General features: G+C 41.5%; 1 protein-coding gene across 5 annotated transcripts in view; it reads left to right on the top strand.

The window, feature by feature from the left end:
• The window catches only part of LOC140186954 (voltage-dependent calcium channel subunit alpha-2/delta-1), a 747581-nt gene that overhangs the window by 538005 nt on the left and 197257 nt on the right, over nucleotides 1-12319 (top strand). For all 5 annotated transcript variants that reach the window (XM_072241811.1, XM_072241809.1, XM_072241810.1 and 2 more), the window contains 2 exons: nucleotides 833-991; nucleotides 7060-7164. In XM_072241811.1, coding sequence (XP_072097912.1) covers nucleotides 833-991; nucleotides 7060-7164 — 264 coding nt within the window. The remainder of the gene's footprint in view (nucleotides 1-832; nucleotides 992-7059; nucleotides 7165-12319) is intronic.

Genomic DNA, 12319 nt, shown 5'->3' with positions numbered 1-12319 from the left:
CCCTTCAGGTTTCACCTATCGCCTTGTGCTTGTCTCTCTCTCTCTCTCCCTTCCCCAACCTTTTAAATCTATTCCTCAGCTTTTTTTCTCCAGCCCTACCGAAGGGTCTCGGCCCAAAATGTTGGCTGTACGCTTTTCCATAGATGCTGCCTGGCCTCCTGAATTCCTTCAGTACTTTGTGTGTGCTGCTCTCTGAAGTGGGTTAAGCTGGTTTTTCACAGATTGTTTGAGCAAGACTGTAAGTGGCGGTGAGCTTCCATTAAATGTTCCGATGTTTCCCTGGGATGCCTGTGCGATGTTACTTTATATTAAGTTATGCAATATGTAAGATATGTAAAAGCAATGAACTGCTCTTTAACATTACTGATTTCCTCCTTTGCTATGTAAAAGGCAAGGAATTCTGTTCAAGTATAACTCCACAGCAGATGATATCTTCTGAAATTGGAGTTAAATGAGCCAAGGGAGAGTTTCAGTCACAATCTGTCATCCACATGCCTAAAAATCCCACTGGCATAACTGGCATCAAAGATCTTTGGAAGGCAGTAAAGAGCTGTTTGGCCAGTGCTTGTAGTTATGACAAAATCAGCCCAATCAATTGGAGCTCAATTATTTCATCTGAAATCTACTATTCATAACAACTAGCCTCAGGTGTGGTCAATGTGGTATGGATTGAGATCCGACAGTGCACTTAATAACGGGTCATTGGTGGGTCTGCCAATTGCTATTAAAGTTTGGACCAGGACCAGGACATTGGAGTGGGAGATTAGAATGGTTTCTTGTATTATTTTTCAGATGTATCTTATTGATTTTCTTTTTTGCTTTTTTTTCCCAGTTTAACAACGTAGCAAAATCTGTCAGTTGCTTCCGACACCTTGTGCAAGCTAATGTGCGAAATAAGAAGGTCCTCAAAGATGCTGTTAATCAAATACAAGCAAAGGGAATCACTGATTATAAGAAAGGGTTTACGTTTGCCTTTGAACAGTTGTTGAATGTAAGTACCCTGACTTTCATATATGGAGATTAAATCTGTAGTTAAACTGAGTTATTATGCAAATTCATTGTTACAACAAAGGAATTAATATAGGTGATTCTAGTAATCTTAAAGATTAAATAAACTGAGCAAATAAAGATGTAACATCTACTGTGTGATCAATGAACAGCACAGGGACAATTCAATTACTTTCCATTCTGAAACATGTGGCAATTGAAAATAAATTAACAAAGGATAAGGTGAGCTGCTCTACAAGCAGATTATTCTCAATTCTCAGCATCCTAACACCCAATGGTAAAGCAGCTCAAAGGCCTATTCTTCATTCACTTAATCATTCCACTCTTGGGCTGTTTACCCATGGCTTCACTTGAAAGGTACCATTAAATGTGTTTCCACCATTCTTTCAGAACATGCTGTGCAAAGGAATATTCATCGTATCACTTCAGATTTTGTCATCCAGTTCTTCACCTACCTCTGGAAAATGTCCCAACTAATATATCTGATTTTGAACATACTTTTAGATGTCCTTCTGACCTCTGATCAAAGGAGGATTACTTCTTCAGCTTTTTCTAATTTAATACCCATGATAGAAACATAGAAAGCCTACAGCACAATACAGGCCCTTCAGCCCACAAAGTTGTGCCGAACATGTCCCTACCTTAAAATTACTAGGGTTACCCATAGCCCTCTATTCTTCATGTACCTATCCAAAAGTCTCTTAAAAGACCCTATCATATCCCCCTCCACCAATGTTGCCGGCAGCCCATTCCATGCACTCACCACACTCTGCATTTAAAAAAACTTACCCCTGACATCTCCTCTGTACCTACTCCCAAGCACCTTAAACCTGTGCTCTCTTGTGGCAGCCATTTCAGCCCTGGGAAAAAGCCTCTGACTATCCACATGATCAATGCCTCTCATCATCTTACATACCTCTATCAGGTCACCTCTCATCCTCCGTCACTCCAAGGAGAAAAGGCCGAGTTCACTCAACCTGTTTTCATAAGGCATGCTCCCCATTCCAGGCAACATCCTTGTAAACCTCCTCTGCACCCTTTCTATGGTTTCCACATCCTTCCTGTAGTGAGGCGACCAGGACTGAGCACAGTACTCCAGGTGGATCTGAGCAGGGTCCTATATAGCTGCAACATTACTTCTCAGCTCCTAAATTCAATTCCACGATTGATGTATGCCCTCTTAACCACAGGTCAACGTGCGTATCTGCTTTGAGCGTCCAATGGACTTGGACCCCAAGATCCCTCTGATCCTCCACACTGCCAAGAGTCTTACCATTATTACTATATTCTGCCACCATATTTGACCTACCAAAATGAGCCACTTCACACTTATCTGGGTTGAACTCCATCTACCACTTCTCAGCCCAGTTTTGCATCCTATCAATGTCCCTCTGACAGCCCTCCACACTATCCACAACAGCCCCAACCTTTGTGTCATCAGCAAACTTACTAACCCATCCCTCCACTTCCTCATCCGGGTCATTTATAAAAATCACGAAGAGTAAGGGTCCCAGAACAGATCCCTGAGGCACACCTCTGGTCACCAATCTCCATGCAGAATATGACCCGTCTACAACCACTCTTTGCCTTCTGTGGGCAAGCCAATTCTGGATCCATAAAGCAATTCCCTTGGATCCCATACCTCCTTACTTTCTCAATGAGCCTTGCATGGGGTACCTTATCAAATGTCTTGCTAAAATCCATATACACTACATCTACGGCTCTTCCTTCATTCATGTGTTTAGTCACATCCTCAAAAAAAATTCAATTAGCCCCAAAAGGCACGACCTGCTCTTGACAAAGCCATGCTGACTATTCCTAATCATATTATACCTCTCCAAATGTTCATAAATTCTGCCTCTCAGGATCTTCTCCGTCAACTTACCATCTAATGAAGTAAGACTCACTGGTCTATAATTTCCTGGGCTATCTCTACTCCCTTTCTTGAATAACGGAACAACATCCGCAACCCTCCAATCCTCCGGAACCTCTCCCGTCCAAATTGATGATGCAAAGATCATCGCCAGAGGCTCAGCAATCTCCTCCCTCACCTCCCACAGTAGCCTGGGGTACAACTCATCCAGTCCTGGCGACTTATCCAACCTGATGGTTTCGAAAAGCTCCAGCACATCCTCTTTCTTAATATCTACATGCTCAAGCTTTTCAGTCCGCTGCAAGTCATCACTACAATCACCAAAATCCTCTTCTGTTTTGAATACTGGAAGTAAAGTATTCATTAAGCACCTCTGCTATTTCCTCCGGTTCCATACACACTTTCCCACTGTCACACTTGATAGATCCTATTCTTTCACGTCTTATCCTCTTGCTCTTCACATACTTGTAGAATGCCTTGGGGTTTCCTTAATCCTGCCTGCCAAGGCCTTCTCATGGCCTCTTCTGGCGCTCCTTCTTATTAGCCTTATAATCTTCTAGGTCTCTAACATTACCTAGCTCTCTGAACCTTTTGTAAGCTTTTCTTCTTGACTAGATTTATTACAACCTTTGTACACCACGGTTCCTGTAACCTACCATAACTTCCCTGTCCCATCGGAACGTACCTATGCAGAACTCCATGCAAATATCCCTTGAACATTTGCCACATTTCTTCTGTACCTTTCCCTGAGAACATCTGTTCCCAATTTAAGCTTCCAAGTTCCTGCCTGATAGCCTCATAATTCCTCTTACTCCAATTAAATGCTTTTCTAACTTGTCTGTTCCTATCTCTCTCCAATGCTATTGTAAAGGAGATAGAATTATAATCACTATCTCCAAAATGCTCTCCCACTGAGAGATCTGTCACCTGACCAGGTTCATTTCCCAATACCAAATTAAGTACAGTCTCTTCTGTTGTAGGCTTATCTACATATTGTGTCAAGAAACCTTCCTGAACACACCTAACAAACTCCACCCCATCTAAACCCCTTGCTCTAGGGAGGTGCCAATCGATATTTGGGAAATTAAAATCTCCCACCATGACAACTCTTATTATTACACCTTTCCAGGACCTGTTTCCCTATCTGCTCCTCGATATCCCTGTTACTATTGGGAAGTCTATAAAAAACATCCAGTAGAGTTATTGACCCCTTCCTGTTCCTAACCTCCACCCACACAGACTCCACAAACAATCTCTCCATGACGTCCACCTTTTCTGCAGCCATGACACTATCTCTGATCAACGGTGCCACACCCCACCTCTTTTGCCTCCCTCCCTGTCCTTTCTGAAACATCTAAAACCCGGCACTTAAAGTAACCATTCCTGTCCCTGAACCATCCAAGTCTCTGTAACGGCCACCACATCGTAGCTCCAAGTACTGATCCACGCTCTATGCTCATCCGCTTTGTTCACAACACTCCTTGCGTTAAAATAGACACATCTCAAACCGTCGGCCTGAGTGTGTCCCTTCTGTATCACCTGCCTATCCTCCCTCACACACTGTCTCCGAGCTTTCTCTACTTGTGAGCCAACCGCCTCTTCCAGTCTCCTCAGTTTGTTCCCCCCCCCAACAATTCTAGTTTAAACTCTCCCCAGTCGCCTTAGCAAACCTCCCTGCCAAGATATTGGTCCCCCTGGGATTCAAGTGTAACCCATCCTTTTTGTACAGGTTACACCTGCCCCAAAAGAGGTCCCAATGATCTGGAAATCTGAATCCCTGCCCCCTGCTCCAATCCCTCAGCCACACATTTATCCTCCACCTCATTCTATTCCTATACTCACTGTCGTGTGGCACAGGCAGTAATCCCAAGATTACTACCTTTGCAGTCCTGCTTCTCAACTTCCTTCCTAACTCCCTGTAGTCTGTTTTCAGGACCTCTTCCCTTTTCCTACCTATGTCATTGGTACCAATATATACCACGACCTCTGGCTGTTCTCCCTCCCACTGCCGGATATCTTGGACGCGATCTGAAACGTCCTGGACCCTGGCACCTGGGAGGCAACCACCATCCGAGTTTCTTTCCTGCGTCCACAGCATCGCCTGTCTGACTCTTTTACTATAGAGTCCCCTATTACTACTGCCTTTCTCTTCCTTTCCCTACCCTTCTGAGCTACAGGGCCAGACTCTGTGCCAGAGGCGCGACCACTGTTGCTTCCCCCAGGTAGGCCATCCCCCCTCAACAGTACCCAGACAGGAGTACTTATTGTTCAGGGGGAGAGCCACAGGAGAACTCTCTAGTACTTGACTCTTCCCCTTCCCTCTCCTGACTGTTACCCACTTGGCTGTCTCTGATTCTAAAATTTAAGTGTTCTTGTTGATCTGGCCATTATTACAAACAAAGATGTTTTCCTTTCGTGATGGTCAGGATCAGATTTATGTTCATTATCCCTAACATTGTAAATGGTGCAAAAGAGGAATAGTGAGGGAGTGTTCATGGACCGTTCAAAAATCTGATGATGGAAGTGGAAAATAAAGTTGTTCCTTAAAGTGAAGTGTGTGGCTTCAGGCTCGAGTACCTCCTCCCTGATGGTAATAATGAGAAAGGGGTGTGTCCTGGATGGTCCGTAACGAGGGATGTCACCCTCCTGAGGCACCACCTTCTTGAGGTGCTGCTTTTTGAAGATGTCCTCAATGGTGGAGGGGCTTGTGCCAATGATGGAGCTGGCTGAGGAGTGTGCTATCCTCCACAGCCTTTTGCAATCCTACGCATTGGAGCCCTCGTACCAACTGGTAATACAACCAGCCAGAATGCTCTCCACAGCACATTTGCTCGTGTCTTTGGTGTCATACCTAGTCTCCTCAAACTCCTAATGAAATATGGCCATTGCCGTCCCTTTTTAATATTTGTGTCAAAACGTTGGCCCAGCATAGATCCTCTGAGATATTACCACCTAGGAATATGAAGCTGCTTACCCTTTCCACTGCCAACCCTTTAAAAGGACTAGGTTGTGTTCTCTCGACTTCCCTTTCTTGAAGTCCACAATCAATTGCTTGGAGTTACTGACTTTGAGTGCAAGACTATCGTTGCGACACCACTTAACCAGCTGATCTATTTTGCTCCTCTATGCTTTTTGAGATCCTGTCAGCAACAGTGTTATCATTCATGAATTTATAGATGGTGGCTAGCCACATGGTCATGAGTGTACAGAGACCCTGTTTACCTTTATCAGCCCTTTATGACAACCAAAAAATCAAATTGTCGTTTATTTCTATGCTATTATAATAAAGAGGAAATGGGGCGCTTCAGATATTTTTTAAAAACTCCAGTGTCTTTTTGTATTGCATCAACACTAATTTTAAAATAATACTTCTACAAATGAAGGAATTCCGCTTTTGTGACTTCCTATGGGTATTTGAAAGTGCATTGTATGACCAGGCTGCATTTAAGCGATGGTGTAAAACAAAACCTTTTGAATTAGATGCCATAACTTGTAAGTGTACTGTTCATAATAAAGGAATTGTCAGGCAAAGGTCAGTTTGGGATATACTGGTATTGGATCTTTATCTATATAAGGGGTTAGGAGCTTGTTCTGATTACAACACAGCACAAAATGTATATTTTTCCAGTTCATTTAATGGATAGGAAAGCCTGGCCATTCAATTCAGATGCATGTACTGGTACAGCAATTCATTGTTTTATATCTTTTGAGGGGGAAGTGGGCATCATGACACCTATGATTGCTTTTATTCACCTAGCTGTTTATTGTCAAATGAATCAGTTGAGCAGGTTATTGTCTTTGCCTTGTCTGCTGTGATATCAGTTGACAGCCTTCTGAAAGATTGCACGATGGAATATGATATGTGAAGATGGCTGGAACACAATAATGAGATTTTCCTATTTGATTCCTAACTTTATAGCAAATTACTTGGGTATTGGAGAGGGAAAAATTTGTTCCAGGCCATTTGAACCAAGGCCTTACCAACAGGGATGGTGCAGAACACTAAACATGAAAGGAATATCTAAATTAAAGCTCCAACTTTGTAATGGAATCCCACAGGTTTAAAAAATGATTCTAGTTCAAGCTGTATGAAATGTATACCACTTTTTTATTATATCATATCTATGGCATGTCGTGTGACTGAAATTGAATAGACGTTCTCCATTATTTCTTTGTAGTTTAATGTGTCCCGAGCGAATTGCAACAAGATCATCATGTTATTTACAGATGGTGGGGAAGAACGAGCCCAAGAAATTTTTACAACATATAACCAGGACAAAAAAGTAAGTGGCTTGTAAAGCCTAATAGTTTTGATATAAAAATACTGTGGTAGTATTAATAGAAATGATCTTGCTGGTATTGCTAGGACTGTAACTTTCCAAATTTATACTAAATGAGTTTGGTTGAATAAGGAGTATTTTATAATCCAATAGGGGGCATATTTTGTCTTGTTTGTACAAATTGGTTTAATCCAGACAAAGGGATTTCTATTGTGTCTGTCTCAATCTGGGTATTTAGAATTGCTTCAAGAAATAACAAATGCTCCATGTCATTGTCAGTATATTTCCTAGTGATGGGCAAGTTACTTTAAAGGGAAGCTTAAAACAATAACTGTAATCCCATTAACTTGTAAGGTTTATATTATAGTTATTTAAGTTATTTCAAAAATATCCTTATTCAATTAGAATGTTTGTCAGTCAAATAATATTAGTTCTGAAACACTATCAAACAAAACAAGACATTGCCAATGCATTTGATGTGGATTGAGCAAAGATCTAGCCAGCTTTTTAGTCTGTACATTCAAATATAGGGCACAAACTTCCTATAATAATGTCTAGGTTTTGTGAAAAACAGATCACTTTTATCAGATAATGAGGCTGTGGGTGTACATATGCAGTTAAATGTGGACTTCAAGGAGATGCTCTCCTTCTCCAGAGCCTTTGCTTAACAAGTTCTTAGTCAGTGATTTGCAATGGAGACACATGGATTGGTATAAGATACCTACATTAATAAAAATTAAACAATTGAATTTGTGTTTCCTTCTGATTTTCATTATTGGTGAATTTAATTTTCTTTTTCCTCTAGTTAATTTCTGTACTTTTGACCTGATGTTGTAGTTCCTAGTTTGGACACTGCATAGTTCTTTGGTCTGATGAGGTACAGATGTTTTCTCTGGTCTCACTAGTCCAGGTATCCTTGCAGAGGATGCCACACCGGACGGGCTCACTTTACACAGCAAATTCCTGTGCAAAGGCCTGCAGAGGCTGTACAGGCAGGAGCAAGGGTAATAAACACTGCGGTTTGTTCTCGGCTGACTGCAACACTGTTACCTGTTCTCTTTGTTGGATTCTTGGATTTGACAAGCATACAGAACTGTTTCATTATGCTCTCTGTCAGATCCTCTTTCATTTAAACAATCAGCAAGTGAAAACAGTGTGTGGCAAGATATTACATTAAACACATCTCAATATTTAATTTCCAGCAGCCTGGATTCCAGTCCAGACAAAGCATCTAACCTGGATAACGCTGCTTGTGCACTATTTTAGCTGCAGGTTTAATTGACAGCCTGCTGGTTGATGTGTTATCAAGAAGGCAAGATGCCCTTCTCATTCTGAGACATCATTTTCAGTTAAATTCCACAGGGTGCATGCGGGTCATCAGACACGTCACCCAGTCACTGTCAGATTATTAGGAATAGCTCAAACAAGGGACGGTATGTGGGGCTGGTTCATTACGGTGGTTATATGCTGTGGTCCTTTCACCAGCAGCAAGTTGGTCCTGCATCTCGTCAGCTATAAAAATATTTTTGGAGCACTTATTCTTTTCCCATGGAACAAGACCAACCCTATACTTTCTTCCAGTTTTGCTGCTAGCGTTTAGGGCAGTAATGAAGGTCCTCCATCTCTGTCTGCCCACAGAGTCACACTCAGAAGAAGGATTCTTCAATTCTTTTTCCATCACAATTTTTTTTTACCAGTCAGGGTTGTTGGCCCTGAGCTGAACCTCCAAACCAGGAGGGCCGGTGGACCACTCTTAGTCTGGCCTCTACCGATTGACCTGTTTGGCACAGGTGACCCTACCAAGAGCCTAAGCACAAGGCCCTGACTCCAGCCAACATAGCTCTCTGGGTCATTGAGGAACGCAAACCTTCAAACCCTACGACAAGGTTGTGGTCCTCTTGGAGGGGCCAAGCCTATAGACAGCTATTATTCTGCTTGCTAATTTTAAGGGGGTCGGGTGTTTCTCTTGCAACAAACAAGCCCTATGAATACCTGTTGCCAGACACCTTTTCAAAACAAGAAAGGAAACAGCTGTCTTTCTATGTTAATGGCATAAAACTACTAATTCACATGAGATTGCTGGGGAGCTATTATTGAAAGACAAGGTTCTCGATGCCACTGTTTACTTGTGTGAATGTTATCTTGGCCCTGAACAGCTCAAGACTAGAAATAAGTTAATGAGAACAATCAGCACCTTGAATGCAAACAAAAATGGCGCACTTTCCCAGACTTTAGAACATTGCGTTCACAATGGCCATGGGATTGATTTTTGGCACAAAGCTACTGTGCCATACCAACGGCTATTGGGACCACCAGGTAAATGAACCCATTGAAATAAAACTGGAGGTAAAAAATTTTAACATAGACGAAAATCCGCTCTAAGAACTAGAATTTGATTATAAGCAAGGTAGGAGAGTGGAAACCTGATTGGATGAGGACAAACCAATCAAGAGGGATGTACTATGGGGGTATAAATACCAGTGGACTAGACGTGCCTAGGCATCATCCCTGATGAAGATGGCTGAGTTTTTCATTGAAACTTTGGTTATAATCGATACTTGTATCTGGAAACCTGAGAAGAGTTTATACACCCAAATATCCAAAATTTTATCCCTATTTCCACTCATTTCTGTCTGACCTGCTGAACAATTGGAATGTAGAGCACGGGAACAGCCCCTTCAGCCCATAATGTTGTGTCAAACCATTAATTCAAAATCTGTCTTTGTCAACAAGCAGGCATGGTGGGGGGGGATTTGAAGTTGGGGGGTAGGGGCGAGGGGGTCAATTTGGTTAGTTGTCACTGCCCCAATCTGCAGGCCATAAAATTTAAAGTAATAGGATTCTTCAGAACATGATGCAGAGTAATTAAATATCTATTGACACTAATCTTATCTGCCTGTACAGTGTCATAATCTCCCTATTCTCTGCATATTCATATACCTATTGATGAGACGCTTAAATGTCTGTATTGCATTGGTTTCCATCACGTCCTTCCAGGAAATTTTTAAATGTTGTGCATGCCTCTCCCATTTGTTTAAGATGATGTCACATCTTTGTGGGTTCCGTGATCCAGGATGTTTCCTTCCGTATAACTGTGTTGATGGCTTGGGAGTGGACAGTGCTTCCTGTTGTGGAAGTTACTTTGTCGACTAACAGCAATGCTTTCTTGAAATTGGATGAGATAAAATAGAGTAACCGTTTGAGCAAATTACCCTCCATTGTTTCTTAGTTTGGTTAATATCAGGACAAATATTCCACGTTCTTCACAGGAATAATTAATTAAAAATTGTATAATACTGTAAGTAAAGATTCAATGAACTTGAGTAGCAAGCAGTGAAAAAAGTACTTTGCAGTGTTGAAGAGCCATGGTATGAATAATTGAATATTATTTGTCTTTTGATCAATTAGCTAATCATTTAATTTGAAACTGTCAAACAGCCATTTTGATTTGATGCATCTGTCCTGAGCATTAGCAAAGTGTAAGGTAGAATTAAATGCCTCTATCTGAAGTGAGCAGTCTTTTACTGCAAGCTGCCTTTCTGTAACGATTTGTCTCTTCCCAGACGTGATTATATTTGTCGTGCTTGTATATTTGTGTGAGTGGGTTTAATGTCCCTTCTGAAAGTGGACGTGAACTTGCAAACCTGGCAAACTGAAGACTTTTCCAGTAACTAAGTAATTTCAGAGAATCTTCTGTGGTTGTTGCATTTAATGACTGCAAACTAGCTGTGGCCTTTGATGTCAAGTAAGAGAAAAAAAACAACAAATAAAACCACATGACCAGTTTTACTGTAGCCTTTGAGTGAGAGCCAGATCTCTATTTGTAATGGTATTATTTTGCTGCTTGCCAGCTTGAGCAAGCGCTTCATGTGGTGCTCGTTCCCATTTGAGTCCAGAGCTGAGCTTATCATGATGAGCCTGTACACACCTGCCGAGTGCACAATAGAGTCTACGATACGTTTTCTGGATTATTATTTAGCAGGAATATTCAGACATATTCGGGTGGGAGGACTTCTTGCTCATCCTTCTGTAAGTTGTGAGAAGTCCTGCAGTTCTCCTGCTAGGCTTGCCACCCCATTAGTTGATTAAGAAAAAATTGCTTAAGTGTAGGTCTTCTGATTTGTCAGAATGTTCATCCAGCATTTCCAGCAATAAAGAGAATTAAGATCACTGATGAGCCTTTTCAACGTTATGTACACATTACAGCACAATTTAAAAATTGTTAGTGCTAAGCAAAATGCAGATACACCCAAATGTCATATTGCTGATCCTAGAAATCTGAAGTAAAAACAGAAAATGCTAGATATTCTCAGCAGGAGAAGCAGCATTCATGAATGAGAAATGGGGTTTAATGCACCATGTAAGTGACCTTCTCCTGGAACTGATTCATCCTTAATGAAAGGTATCAATGATATAGATAGACACAAATGCAACTTGGAGATGTCTAGAATCTACAGGCGTATGGAAATCCCACTCTTACCATTAATCAGCTTCATTAGCCTTTGTTCTTGCATCATCCTCCTTTGCATGAAGCATTCTGCAAGCTTTAGTTACATTAAAGCTGCTGTGTGAATGCTGTACATGTATTCATGTTTCTTTAGAAGATGCCTTTCTTTTCGTAGTCTGTGCTTTCCTCTATTTAGTTTTTAACAATATCTCAAAGGGCTGTGATCTTTATTTTATTCCCTTCCTCTGGGAAGATTCACTGAGGCTTCTTCCAGGTTGCCTATCCTTTGCTTTGTGTACATTTTGTAAACAAGCTACCACAGAAGATAAATATTTGTTAATGGTGGTACTTTAGTTCAGATAATTTTGGTCAGATCTTTTGAAAAGTGCACCAGTAAGAGAGCTGCAAACTAAACCACTCTAAGAATAACTAACATCTTGGGGGGAGTGAGTTGCCTTTGTAACGTCTGAGCTTTGCTGTTAAATGCTAGTGCAGGGAAAAATGATGCTTCATTGGACACAGGATGATGCATAGTTTGACATACTGCCATGTTCAAAGTCAACATCTCTGAGACTTCCGTCTTTTTAACCTTGGCCTGTATTACTGAACCTTGCCTTTCTGTGCCTCACCGTCATCTCCCACCCTTGTGCTTTGAGTTCAAAACCTTGCCTTTGTCAATGAGCAGACATGGGGTGGGAATTGAAGTGGGGG

Source organism: Mobula birostris, chromosome 23 (assembly GCF_030028105.1).
Source record: "Mobula birostris isolate sMobBir1 chromosome 23, sMobBir1.hap1, whole genome shotgun sequence".
Classification (NCBI taxonomy): domain Eukaryota; kingdom Metazoa; phylum Chordata; class Chondrichthyes; order Myliobatiformes; family Myliobatidae; genus Mobula; species Mobula birostris.
This window is presented reverse-complemented; position numbering and strand designations above follow the sequence as displayed.